Source organism: Amblyraja radiata, chromosome 24 (genome assembly GCF_010909765.2).
Source record: "Amblyraja radiata isolate CabotCenter1 chromosome 24, sAmbRad1.1.pri, whole genome shotgun sequence".
In the NCBI taxonomy this organism is placed as follows: Eukaryota; Metazoa; Chordata; class Chondrichthyes; order Rajiformes; family Rajidae; genus Amblyraja; species Amblyraja radiata.
Window position 1 is genome coordinate 8,999,261 of NC_045979.1, and position 14,824 is coordinate 9,014,084.

At 41.3% G+C, this 14,824-nt stretch overlaps 1 protein-coding gene and 1 long non-coding RNA gene across 2 annotated transcripts in view; one reads left to right on the top strand and one right to left on the bottom strand.

The window, feature by feature from the left end:
• Positions 1–3,831: 3,831 nt before the first annotated feature.
• spdef (SAM pointed domain containing ETS transcription factor) overlaps positions 3,832–14,824 on the bottom strand; it is a 75,547-nt gene continuing 64,554 nt past the window's right edge. Inside the window, exons 5-6 of the mRNA XM_033042371.1 lie at positions 10,342–10,482; positions 3,832–7,618 (exon numbers count right to left, since the gene is read on the bottom strand). Of these exons, the coding sequence (XP_032898262.1) occupies positions 7,440–7,618; positions 10,342–10,482 (320 nt within the window). The 3' untranslated portion in view covers positions 3,832–7,439. The remainder of the gene's footprint in view (positions 7,619–10,341; positions 10,483–14,824) is intronic.
• LOC116986749 lies at positions 5,676–14,460 on the top strand. The gene is made up of 3 exons (XR_004415564.1): positions 5,676–5,708; positions 13,066–13,068; positions 14,445–14,460. It is a non-coding gene; the product is annotated as an uncharacterized LOC116986749 (long non-coding RNA).

Here is a 14,824-nt window from a genome sequence, read left to right on the forward strand (position 1 = left end):
ATTAAAAAAATAAAAATCTTAACCAAATAGAGGCTGCAGCCATGGACAACTAATCGATTAAATGTTTGTTTTTTTTTAAGTCCGTATTTCTGAAACTTTAACTTCTTACTAGTCCCCTTCTCCAAACAAATAGTGGTTATGAAACATGGGGGTTGAGTCTTTACTGATATTGGTAAATTGCTGAATTCATCCCATGGAAGATCCCAGAACATTGTAGATTTGAGATGGTAGAAAGTTGGATGAAATCATGTTGTCGCTGACTGCACAATACCGAGGAATGTGGAACAAGCTAAATCCATGTTATTGTGGCTTTGATTGGATAAATTCCTTGTGTCGTGTGCTCCACATGGCTAAGAAAGTAGTTACCCTTATTGATCTCACCTGAGGATTTCTGTCACCTGTTTAAAAAAAAAAGTCAATAAAGAGAATATTTTATTGGTGTGTACAACTCTTTTTTTTATCTTCTGCACTACCTGATGGGTCTAAGGCTTCGTGCTTCTGTTGGTTTGAGCTTTATTGTGACAGTTTTAGTTCTTTACTAGAGTAAGTGCAACCCATTGGTCCCTGTCACACGGGAGGCCTGGTGCCCCCAATGCAACCCGGCCCCCCTCAACGCAATATTGCACCACTCACGCATAGCCCCCAACTGCGCAGGCACGGCTCATTTCCCCTCATCCCCCAGCATTCCCTCCCCCTCCTCTTCACCCTCCCTCTTCCTTCCCCTCTCCTCCTCCCCTCCCCCAATCCCTCCCTCACCTCTCCCTCCCTCTCATTTTCCCTACCCTCAGTTTCTCCCTCCCTCCCTCCATAGAAAGCAGCATCTGCAGTTCCTGCCTCCACAGGTCATTCATTGTTAGCTGTGGTTTAGATCCCTTTGACTTGACGATTGGACCAGTTAGCATCGTGTGTGTGTGTGAGTTACTCAAACGCCGTGCAAACGGCTCGGCCACCCTGCAACCCGACTCTCCCTCCCTCTGCCCACTCGTGGCGGAAAACTGGAGCGCTATCGCGTAGTTCTTGCGCAAATAGAAAAATCCCAATGAATGGATTTATCCGTTTATTTATATATGTGTGTGTGTGTGTGTGTCCCTTTCTCCCATTTATTATCCCCCTGCATTTAAATCAGGCCTAAACACACTTGTTTACTATAGCTTTTCCATAACCCGACATGCAGGTAATCTTAACCGTCCAATTTTAACCCTTTTATGTGCTCTTTAAAATCGTTTTATTGTTTCATTGACGTTGTTTATTATTCATACATTTGTCGTATTGCTTATTTTGCAATTTTTAATTATTGACTATTTTATTTTTTCTTTCCTGTAAAGCACCTTGAATTGCTGTTTGCACGAATGGTGCTATACAAATAAATTTGCCTTGCCTTGCCTTGCCTTGTAGTGGCCTGGTCAAGGTCAGAAAAAGAGGGATGATCCAAGGAGTGGCCTACCCCCCAGGGACCACCACACCCCAATAATTGTTCCCATTGATACATTTTGGTTAGGTTTTGAGAGTTGCATTAAAGTCAATACTTGGAGGACCATTTTCAAGATGGAGCAGAACTTTATTGAATGATATTATTCCTGGCACTTATTTAACATGGCATAGCAGTCACTAGGAGTGGGAAGTGAGATCAGAAGTCTTTCATACTCTTTTAACACCATGCTGCCCATGAAGCCTGCAAACACATTGAATGATATCTAACATGGAGCATTGAGATCTGCTGTAGTATATTAGCTAAATGCCTCCACTGTACTTTAACTGCAGCTGGAACATCCAAGGTGTCAACCAGGTACCTTCATTAACTTTCCACCATTAACGATGAACCATCCACCCACCACTCAATGCTGACGGCCTCGTCACTCCGTCCAACTCTCTTTGTTCTTTCCCCTACCTGATCTTTCCTCTGACATCCCCCTTCCCACCACACAACACTGCACACAACCCTTGCTTTGAAATACTTCCTCCACAACCTTTGCATTATTCAGAGAGTGCAGAAGAAAGGCCTTTTCCACTGCACCCATTATCTCAGCTCTTGCAGGACTGGAGCTTGAAGGGTGTGAATCTGTCAGGAGATTTGTGACCACTGGTGCTCTGCAGGGATCTCTGTTGCTTAGAGCCCCCCGACCGCTGGAGGACAACGAAGGGAAGAGATTGAACTTTTTTTCGCCTTCCATCACAGTGAGGAATGTGGAGGAGTCACTGTGGTGGATGTTCATGTTAAAATGTATTTTGTGTGTTCTGTTGCTTTTTATTAGTATGACTGTATGGCAAATCAAATTCCTTGTATGCTCCAAAACATACTTGGCTAATAAAGTATGATTATGATTATGATATGGATCACATGCAAGCGGAAGGGATTAGTTCAATTTGGAATTATGATCAACACAGACTATGGGCCAAAGGGCTTGTTTTCATGCTGTTCTGTTCTACGTTCAATGCAAGAGTCACTGCAAACCAAATTAGGCCTGAGGGATATTGGTTGTGTATCTCTGTCCTAGACAATAACATATACTTCATTCAACTCATCTACACGTCCCCTGCCTGCATTTTAGCCAATATCCCTAATCCTATCCTATCCTATCCATGTCCTATCTAAATGTTTCTTAAACGTTGCAATAGTACCTGCCTCAACTACCTCCTCTGGCAGCTCATTCCATACACCCACCACCCTTTGTGTAAAAAAGTTACCCTTCAGGTTCCTATTAAATCTTTCACCCCCCTCACCTTAAACCTATGTCCTCTGGTTCTCATTTAGTCACTCAGTCACTTAACCTGCTTATTTACCTCAGAGTATGTCAATATTTGCCCTCGCCCTTGTAGGGTGCTCCACGTATTGCCTGAAGAAACTTTCCTGAACACACTTAACAGATTCCATCCCATCTAAGCCCTTGGCACTCTGACAGCCCCAGTCTACATTGGGAAAGTTCAAATCCCCTATTATGACAATCCTATTTATTCTTGCAGCTATCTGCTATCTCCCAGCATATGAATTCCTCCAATGCCCATTTACTATAATATAATCACAATAAAGTCCTCTTCACCTATTATTTTCTCAACTTCACCCGTTTGACCTCACTGGCTGATCCCTCAGTAATGTCAATTTTGTCTACTGTTGTGAAGTCTCCTTTAATCAATAAAGCACCTCCCCCACCTCTGTCTTACCTTTACCCCAAGAAACGTAGTGTATTCTTAATCAAGAATGCCTTTGTGACCAAAATGAGAATATGTTGAAATTAAAAACTTCAAAATTTCAACATGTGGCTTTAATAATTGTATTCACAGTTTTTCAATTTCAGTTTTACAAGTCTAATATCAAACAAAAGCAAGTGTTAAAAATCTAAAATTCATCAAACCCCACTTTATTTAAAATTTGACACCATTCCCTATTCAATGACTTAGAACCCTGTTCGAGGTTCCTATTCACAATATCCATTGCGTATCAGGTTATCTTCATTGTACCTAAGCGCCTTGAGTATTCTAGAAAGGCGCTATATAAATCCCATCCATTATTATTATTATTACCTTTAGCTTATGTGGAATCTTCACCAGATTTTGAGTGTCAAACTGTTGAAAGTATTATTTTCAGTGTGTTGAGATTTGATTTGACATCCCCTTCAGTTCGAAATGGATGCCTGCAACTGCTGCAGAGTTGCTGCAGCACCTTGTTGGGCCATGAGAGGGAGTGCTTCATGAAAGCTGATAGTCTTTTACTGCGGCTCTTCTGGATATACAGTATAGGAATTGTGATTGGAACCAGCTAATACTCACTATCTCCCTCTTCTGCCCAAAAGAAGGAGGTCTGGGAGCTGAAAAGGAACTGCGATGCATATTTAAAAAAATTATCATAAAAGTGAACTTTGCCAGGGTTTGTTCATCTCGACTGTGGTATTTCTACAACTTACTGCATTTACAGTAAAATTGTGACAGGAGAATATATGAACCCAATCCCAGGAAAACGTCATTAAGTCCCAAACACTATTTATTTTTCCACAAATAAGTGTCCTGCCCTGGCATGTAAAATGGTCCCTCCTGTAACATATTACACTGTAAAAGATAATTTATTTCCCAGTAAACTAGCAAGCATCATTAAATAATCCATAAGTTTTTTAATCTAATAAAGTTCCCTCAATATGTGTAAGATGTACAGAATATGAACGGAGTAACCTTTTCCTCCTGCTAACAGCGCCAAATACCAGGCACTGTGAGGTTTGTAGACTTTCCCTTCGGGACCAATGCCAGGGAGAGAGAAGAAGAAAATTCTACAACTAAATTCGGTGTCTTGTTGAAGACACACGGAACTTGCAGATGTTAGTTTACAAAAAAAAGAAATAAAATGCTGGAATAACTTAGTTGCTCAGGCAATGACTAGAAAATATGTATAGCTGATGTTTTGGAGTCCTGACCCGAAACGTTAGCTGTTCATGTTCTCCAGTGATGTTGTCTGACCCACTGAGTTACTCCAGCACATTGTGTGCTTTTATGGTGTATTGTTGATTTGAGCTCAGATTTTACTTTGCAGCAACTATTCCAACAAACCTCCTTCATCTATCACTGGGCCGGGCCAGTACTGATTAACAACAAGTCTGGAAATAATTCCCCTCAAATAATATTATCATCGCCCCTCTGGTGCTCAAATGGAGAGCTTCACCATGTGGACTGATCCCAATAAAAGGTGAATAAAGATTTTTAAGGCCTTTTTTTTTCCCCGAACAATTTTCCTTTGGAGAATGTGTTAACCATTCCCCTCGGCACTAAAGCCATTGATTTACTTCAAGCAGGGTCATGGGCCAGCAGTGACATGTAAACAAACACAAGGTACAGTAAACAGAGGCAGCAAATTGCCAACAGCAGTCCACATGCTTTTTGTAGAACAAGCTGAAAGCAGGCCTGAAAGTGTTAAATTCTTTCAGGTCTATGGTTCCCTTTTTATTGATGACGAATGGTTTAATACAGGCAGTATAGATATTTATTTTAACAAAAATTGTAATGCTATCTGGCATTTAGATCCAGATTCTCCATAAATATAGGGCACATCTTCATAAAAAGGCAGGAAGAGTATTTGCTGCAGGACTGAGCAAGTGGATAATTATTCTTTGATTCTCTAAGGTGAAAAGACTCGGGTGACTTTTAATACATGACCTTTGCTCCTGGTGGCAGTGATAAGTAGTATGAGGTGCAATTCTGAAGCTTGTAAAATTCCATTCCATTTTTAACCAAGGTTAATTGTGCAAACACTTCAAAGTTTGCCTGCCAATTTCCAGTTTGTAACTGAAGTGTGATCTTACGTCCCTGATGTAACTGGGCAATGTCATTAAAGCAATCAGTGGTGAACTTATCAAAAATACCCCAACATTTTTTCGTGTGTACAATTATCTAAAAAAAGCAGTGTGTAGTTAGCTGTGTTTATGTGTATATCAAATGTAGAAATGAACAAGAAGAAAAATTGAGAGTGGCTCTTTAACAAGATTTATCCCAGACTGTTGCAATACTTAGGCAGTGTGAATGGGAACATTGTCAGTGGACTGTTTAACGTGGCATGTGTTTAGTTGTTTGATCCCTTTGATCGATACTTATTTTCATGAGCAATGAACAGATACTGTTGAAGTGTGACCATTTTTGTCTAAGACAGTCATGACAATTTGATTTACATTGTAGACATTATGGCACTTCCAAATACTCTATTAATCAGTTCCTGCTATTAACTCAAGGTGGTTTACTGGCAGGGTTTTCTCCTTGTTCAAAATATCTTTTAAGGCTGTGATTAATTGACTGATTAAGCCAAATGTAGTAATGGCCTAAGTTTTAAATTGAAGATTATTCAAAATGATGACTTCGTTTCAGGGCTAAAATTCATAAAGTATTTGGGGATTCAGTTATGGAACAAGTTTACCCTAATGGCAATTCTCCAACAGTAAATAATCGTAGCATTCAAAGATACCATTTCCGTGGTTCGGGTGACTCCATTGTTATTTGGTAAAAACATTCAGCGTTGACGTTTTAACTGTATCAACGCCCTCGCATCCTCTCAGCAGTAATCATTAGAGATGGATGGTTGTGTGAAGAGTTGGGAGACTTCATCTTCAAACATCGTTGGATCTGGTTTATGACATACCCATTTTTGCAATAATACAAGCCACCATCAGACATTGCACAAGAAGAGAATTTAAGAATGAATGTGCTCTGTCAAGACCAGATATGGGCCCACAATAATTCAAAAGTGTTTCCACGTGGGGGGGGGGGGGCCATAAGTAGATGCTGATATGGATAAACTCGGGAATTTAATAGCAAATACAGTGGACATTTCCTTATGCAATAGGTTTGAATTTGTAAATAAAGCAGCTGAGGTGAGAACTGCAGGGAAAGTGAGATAAGCACAAGATAAAATGGAACAAGAGGATTGGGAAAAGGCTGGTGTGGAACAATATAGACCCATTGAGATGATCAGTTAGTCTGTGTGCTGTACACCTAATATTACTCTCTACGCTGCTAGATGAATGGAAAAACTATGTGTCGGTCAGAGGTAGGGACCCTACTCTTCGTGACGTTAGTATATCCTCCTAAGATTCAGAAGACATTTTTGGATATCCTACGACTGTCACTCGGTCTGAAGATGGATAAAATGTTAACGCTTCAAATGTACCGAGTAAAATATTTTGGTGGTTTAAACTTTCTATTTAATTCCATTCACTATGAATCTGCAACACTCGTTGCTTCTCCTTCTCATCAATAGAGAGAAGAAGGAGAGAAAGAACATAATATACATAAATATAATGAACTATTTTCATTGCACTGAATTATAGACATTTTAATTCTGCAGGCCACTGTGCCTATATTTTGTTGTCAGTACATTTTTGTGAGGATAGAAATCTACCCATTTGCTTCCTTGACTACCTCAGGTGCCCAGGTCTCATACTATCTACTGGATCCCAAGTGCTCACTCTGAAGGTCATCCAATAAAATGGAACAAAAAAACCTTCATGATTGAATTTACGTTAAAAATCATACAATACTAGAAAAAGTAGAAATAAAACCATGGACAAAATTCAAAGTCATGGTGCCGTCCCAAACTACTGAAACACTACTTGGGACTGAAATGTTAATTGGGTTACTCTCTTCCCGTCATAGAACAAAATGTAGTTAAATTAGAGAAAATGAATAAGGTTTGGTTGTGATCACTTGACATCCGATTTGATGGGCCTTTGGAGTTTTATATACAGTGGGCCCAATTGAAGTTTCTATCGACGAAACAAAAAGAAAAACAACCTGAAAAAAAAAAGTTTGTTAGATGCAAATACAAATAGAGGCAGAGCAGGCAGGGAGTTTTTGTACGTAAATCACATCCTCTAGGCAGGCTTCGGGTCTTAAGTGTTCAAACATTCCCTTGAAGTCACCTGGTCTGGGATGTGATACCACAGAGGGCTCTGAAGTGTATGTTCCTTCCCTCATACGGGATGTACAAACTGGTACACCAAGCGTTGTGAGACGTCAGGCTTGCGGATGATGCCCTTCTTATAATATTGCCGGATGGAGCGGCTAAGCTTGTCATAGTTCATGGCCGGGCGGTTCTTCCGAATTCCCCATAATTTTGCAACTTGTGCAGAGTCTTCAATCTTAAATATACCTGGTGAAGAATAAAATTAAAGTTCCTCCCTGTTAGTGGTTCTGACTGTTATTGCCATTTAATACTAATTGACGTTGAAGCACCTACCTAATGTTTAAAACAATGATTGACCCTCCAAAACCCTTTGGGATAGAGAATGTCCAAAGACTCAACACCATCAGAGTAAAGAGTAACGAGTAAAGTGTAAAGAGTTAGAGTAAGAGTAATGCCCCTGTCCCACTTAGAAAACCTGAACGGAAACCTCTGGAGACTTTGCGCCCCACCCAAAGTTTCCGTGCGGTTCCCGGAGGTTGCAGGTGGTTGCCGGAGGTTGCAGGTATTATAGGCAGCATGGAGTAAATTAGGTGCTTGAGGAGTATAGAGAATGTAAAAAGAATCTTAAGAAAGAAATTAGAAAAGCTAAAAGAAGATATGAGGTTGCTTTGGTAAGGTGAAAGTAAATCCAAAGGGTTTCTACAGCTATATTAATAGCAAAAGGATAACGAGGGACAAAATTGGTCCATTAGAAAGTCAGAGTGGACAGCTATCTGCAGAGCCAAAAGAGATGGGGGAGATATTGAACAATTTCTTTTCTTCGGTATTCACCAAGGAGAAGGATATTGAATTATGTGAGGTAAGGGAAACAAGTAGAGTAGCTATGGAAACTATGAGATTCAAAGAAGAGGAAGTACTGACACTTTTGAGAAATATAAAAGTGGATAAGTCTCCAGGTCCGGACAGGATATTCCCTAGGACATTGAGGGAAGTTAGTGTAGAAATAGCAGGGGCTATGACAGAAATATTTCAAATGTCATTAGAAACGGGAATAGTGCCGGAGGATTGGCGTACTGCGCATGTTGTTCCATTGTTTAAAAAGGGTTCTAAGAGTAAACCTAGCAATTATAGACCTGTTAGTTTGACGTCAGTGGTGGGCAAATTAATGGAAAGGATACTTAGAGATAATATATATAAGCATCTGGATAAACAGGGTCTGATTAGGCACAGTCAACATGGATTTGTGCCTAGAAGGTCATGTTTGACTAATCTTCTTGAATTTTTTGAAGAGGTTACTCGGGAAATTGATGAGGGTAAAGCAGTGGATGTTGTATATATGGACTTCACTAAGGCCTTTGACAAGGTTCCTCATGGAAGGTTGGTTAAGAAGGTTCAATTGTTGGGGACTAATGGTGGAGTAGCAAGATGGATTCAACAGTGGCTGAATGGGAGATGCCAGAGAGTAATGGTGGATGGCTGTTTATCAGGTTGGAGGCCAGTGACTAGTGGGGTGCCACAGGGATCTGTGTTGGGTCCACTGTTGTTTGTCATGTACATCAATGATCTGGATGATGGTGTGGTAAATTGGATTAGTAAGTATGCAGATGATACTAAGATAGGTGGTGTTGTGGATAATGAAGTAGATTTTCAAAGTCTACATAGAGATTTATGCCAGTTGGAAGAGTGGGCTGAAAGATGGCAGATGGAGTTTAATGCTGATAAGTGTGAGGTGCTACATCTTGGCAGGACAAATCAAAATAGGACGTACATGGTAAATGGTAGGGAATTGAAGAATGCAGTTGAACAGAGGGATCTGGGAATAACTGTGCACAGTTCCCTGAAGGTGGAATCTCATGTAGATAGGGTGGTAAAGAAAGCTTTTGGTGTGCTGGCCTTTATAAATCAGAGCATTGAGTATAGAAGTTGGGATGTAATGTTAAAATTGTACAAGGCATTGGTGAGGCCAATTCTGGAGTATGGTGTACAATTTTGGTCGCCTAATTATAGGAAGGATGTCAACAAAATAGATAGAGTACAGAGGAGATTTACTAGAATGTTGCCTGGGTTTCAGCAACTAAGTTACAGAGAAAGGTTGAACAAGTTAGGTCTTTATTCTTTGGAGCGCAGAAGGTTAAGGGGGGACTTGATAGAGGTCTTTAAAATGATGAGAGGGATAGACAGAGTTGACGTGGATAAGCTTTTCCCACTGAGAGTAGGGAAGATTCAAACAAGAGGACATGACTTGAGAATTAAGGGACAGAAGTTTAGGGGTAACATGAGGGGGAATTTCTTTACTCAGAGAGTGGTAGCTGTGTGGAATGAGCTTCCAGTGAAGGTGGTGGAGTCAGGTTCGATTTTATCATTTAAAAATAAATTGGATAGTTATATGGACGGGAAAGGAATGGAGGGTTATGGTCTGAGTGCAGGTAGATGGGACTAGGGGAGAATACGTGTTCGGCATGGACTAGAAGGGCCGAGATGGCCTGTTTCCGTGCTGTAATTGTTATATGGTTATATGGTTATAAGGGGGAGGGGGAGGTGGGATGGGCGAGGGGGAGAACAAAGGTGGACCTGGCGTGGATACTGTGTTTACTTTGTAACTTTGTCAGTGCCCTTATCTGGCGACTATTTGCATACATTGGGTATGCAAGCAAAGAATCTCACTGTGACTTGTCACATGTGACAATAAAGTATTCATTCATTCATTCAAACACAGGCAAATGGGATTAACGTAGATTGGCATTGTAGTCAGCATGAACGAGTTGGGCCGAAAGGCCTTTGCTCCTGCTGTATAAATCTATGAATCCATGAAATGTACCCATTATTTCATTGCTAGTTGAGGCACTTTGCTGTGCATAGATTGGCTATTCCATTAATAGAAGTGGTTCTCATGTACTAGGACCCACTTTTACAGACAAATGGGCTATAGAAGCACAGTAACAAGACATAAAGCTGAGTTTGCCAATGACCTTTTTCTTTGTTCAGCCAACGGATGAATCGGCCGTAGTTGTGGGGCTTCAGCAAGAGTTCCTTCAGGAATTGCCACAGGTGAATTGGTTGGCCGGAGCAGGAGGAATCAGCTTCTGTGTCCATCCAGCCTTCATCACTGCCTGATGAGAATAACCACAATCTGTCATGGTACATTTCCTCACTCACTGGCCCTTAATCTAACGCACACCAAAGACGCACACGTTTGTAGGTTATTTGGCTTGGTAAATGTAAAAATTGTCCCGGGTGTGTGTAGGATAGTGTTAATGTGCGGGGATCGCTGGTCGGGGTGGACCCGATGGGCTGAAGGGCCTGTTTCTGCGCTGTATCTCTAAACTTAACTAAACTAAACCATCAATACAGGTGAAATGTTCAAGATGCAACCGTATATACAACAGTTTACTTTCCCTCCCACAAAGAAACTTGAGCGGATGTGGAATTAATTTTGTTCGTTAATAATTTTGGTATGAACCACAGACAAATGGGACTAGCGCAGTGAGTCCGCATTCAACAGTTAATGGCTGGATGAAATGAAGAAAAAAATAGATCCTAAGATCATAGGACTATAAGTGATAGTAGAATTAGTCCATTTTGGCCCATCAAGTCTACTCTGCCATTCAATCATAGCTGATCTATCTCTCCTTCCAAACCCCATTCTCCTGCCTTCTCCCCATAACCTCTGACAAGGGATATTAAAGGAATGTTTCCCTGCTGTACATTTTCAAGGAATATTTGCAAGCAAAATGGTAATATTATAGACAATAGACAATAGGTGCAGGAGTAGGCCATTCGGCCCTTCGAGCCAGCACCGCCATTCAATATGATCATGGCTGATCATCCCCAATCTGTACCCCTGATAAAAGGTTTTAAACAGAACTGCTGAAATAACTTGATTCAGTTGAGAGCGTGGCTGAGAAAAGTTATCGAGTCTGCAATGTATTTTGGGGGATGTGGATAAACCATAATCATAATAATATTACAGAGAATGAGCTTCAAAACAAGGATGCGTCCCTTATTCTTAAATAACATTAACATATTTAAATATTATACATATTGTAAGTACACCAAACTGCTTTATTTGAACACAAGCATATGAACAATTTTCTCATGTACACACTGGTATTGTAGCTTCACAACATCCACTTGTTCCTCACTAGGTTCAACCTCCTCAGCTGTGTATTTGTCATTGTATTAATTTCTTGAACCAAGGAAACCAACTTCTCGCTCAATCTCACTGTGGTCCCATGACTCATCAACAGTAGCTGATTTCATATAGGAATCAAGAATAGAGGCATCGCCACATATCACTTCAATATTTTCAGATATATTTCCTGCTATTATCATCATGGATATTTGTGACCATATTTCCAATGCCTACCTCTTCTGACTTGGATCATGTCTCTGAGCTCACTTTGCTGGCTCTCAAACTCATTCAGTGGTGACCCAACTCTTTCACCCAGTCATTGTCTTTTGTTTTGGGCTCCACTTCTCTACTTCCCTCCCTACGTTAGTGTGTTCACCCTATGATAGACACAAAAGGCTGAAGTAACTCAGCGGGACAGGCAGCATCTTTGGAGAGAAGGGATGGGTGACGTTTCGGGTGGAGACCCTTCTTCAGACTGCTTTTATTCTAATTTTTAATGAGACAACGGGCATGTGATGTATCTTGGACATAGGTTGGGAGAGATTGGACCAGGAGGGATAGGATGGAGTCGAGGTACGTGGAAAGCATTTCCATGGGACAGGAGCAGGCAGAAACAATGGGTCTGCCAGGGCAGTTGTGTTTGTGGATTTTGGGGAGAAGGTAAAACCGGGCTGTGTGGGGCTGGGAAATGATAAGGTTGGAGGCTGTGGAAGGCAGAGAGCCAGAAGTGATGAAATCAGAAACAGTGTGTGAGATCACCCTAAGTTCACTTGGACCAATATCCAGACTGCTCCACAGTCTAGAGTACATCCACAGACTTGTTGTGGAGGAAGGAACTGCAGATGCCGGTTTTAACCGAAGATAGACACAAAAAGCTGGAGTCACTCAGCGGGACAGGCAGCATCTCTGGAGAAAAGGAATAGGTGACGTTTTAGGTCGAGACCCTTCTTTAGACTTGCTTCAGGAATAGAACTAGCTGAATTGCCAGCTCAACTCCTGTGACAGTCAATTGCTTGTCTTCAACTTGCAGTGTGAACATGGTGCATAGATTGTGCATCATCTGCAGTGATTGCAATATTGGGTTCCATCACTGAACTCTCTATACTAATGTTGCATTAAAAAATAGCATTGTTATTGGATGTCTTGTTTTGATTTATAAGCTGCTGCCCTCTGCACTTCTGATATCTGCAGAATTTGATTATTTGACAAGAATACCCAACAAGAATCGGGGCAGCACTGTGGCGCAGGGGGTGCACGGTGGTGCAGTGAGAGACCTGCTGCCTTACACCGCCAGAGACCTGCGTTCAATCCTGACTACGGCTGCTGTCTGGACGGAGGTTGTATGTTCTCCCCGTGACCGCGTGGGCGTGCTGCAGGTGCTCCGGTTTCCTCCTACACTCCAAAGACATGCAGATTTGTGGGTAAAAATTGTAAGATAGTGCTAGTGTACGGGGATTACTGGTCGGCGTGGACTCGGTGGGCCAAATGGCCTGTTTCTGCGCTGTATTTCTGAACTAAATGGTTGCATGAGGCAGAGTTGTCAGGTCATCAGGGGAGACAGGGTGTGAGGAGGTCAAGGGCAAACTAGAAAATTAAGGCTAATCTATCCCACACAATTTCCAAACATCAAGTCAATTGCACAACCATTATTTTTAACTGTGATCCCTGAAGTAAAACGCACTTCAACAGGATTTCTCCCCATAGAATCTACCTTTCTGTGTGGAATCTAAAAGCTCATTAAGGTCACACCAAGGTTACAATGATATTCCTTTGGTCTCGGTGATACAATCACTCATTGACTTTCCCATTTCCTGATTGCTTGTGTGCAATTTATCTATGGTTGTTTGTTTTCCCAAATATCTCCACTCCTCCAGGCAACCTCTGCACTATTTCTTCGCACAGGAATATCTTGAATATTCAGTGCCAATGTCAGTCAATGTCAGTAAGTGAAAATCAATTATTGTTTGTTCCCTTACTGTATATACTCAACATTCTAAATAATATGTCCATGAAAATCACCTCCAAGCTCCTCTTGTACAATGCAATTGAACTGCACACCTTGTTATGCCCCCCTAGACTGCTTGTGCTAAAACCAGCACTGCATTTCCAATGCCGTCAAAATGGAGTTGCAGTATTTGCAGGCTGGTGAATCTGTGGGATTTTTTTGCCACAGACGGTTGTGGAGGCCAAGTCAATGGGTATATTTAAGGAGGAGATTGGTCGTTTCTTGATTAGTACGGGTGTCAGGGGTTATGGAGAGAAGGCAGGAGAATGGGGTTGAGAGGGAAAGATAGATCAGCCACGATTGAATGGTGGAGTGGACTTGATGGGCCGAATTGCCTAATTCTGCTCATAGAACTTACGACCTTATGACCTAACTTAAACTCCTGTGTATTTGGTGCCTTACATCTGCCATGTTTCAGGCTAACGCTGTCTGCCTTACTTTAACTTTTACTTTAAAATAGTTTGAAACAACTATAAGAGAGGCTACTTCTGTTTACAGTTTCCCTCTGCTAATGAGAGGGGAACATCATATATACATGAAGATTGTATGACGAGGGAGAGGAAAGAGAAGTAGCAAAGATGTGGTTTAAAGAGCAGAAAAAATTCAGACATGCTGAGGAGCTGGTCATAGACCACAATAGAAAGGTGTATTGTTAGTTTCTGAAGGAAGGATTAACATTCAATTTTCCTCTCCAGGCCCAGCAAGTGATGGATACATCAATGATATATGCCTCAATAGGTCACTATTGCCTTCAGTAACAGTAAGGTCCAGTAGCGCATGCATATAGAACTCATTGCTCTCAGTACAAAGGTAATTTATTATTTATGCAATGATGCATTTCCCTGTCTAATTCAACAAAAGTAGTCGGAACAAAAAACAAGGATGTGAGTATTAATAACAGTTCTTTAAAGCAAGTTGATATTTGATGTAGGTAGACACAAAATGCTGGAGTAACTCAGCGGGTGAGGCAGCATCTCAGGAGAAAAGGAATGGGTGACGTTTTGGGTCGAGACCCTTCTTCAGACTGATGTCAGGGGAGGGGGGCGGGACAGAGATAGAATGTAGGTGGTGATAGTAAGACTAGTGGGAGAACTGGGAAGGGGATGGGGATGGAGAGAGAAAGCAAGGGCTATTTGAAGTTATTACTGGGAAGGGTATATTTAATGTCATTGGTCTGGCTCAGATTCCTTTCTAATAATTGTAGTCAATTCTTCTTAATCTATAACATTCCATCTCCTTGTTCCTTCTAGGAGCGCTGAATACTGGACTAACTTACTAGAGGTGAGTGTACAACATGAATGAGGTCCACTGACCT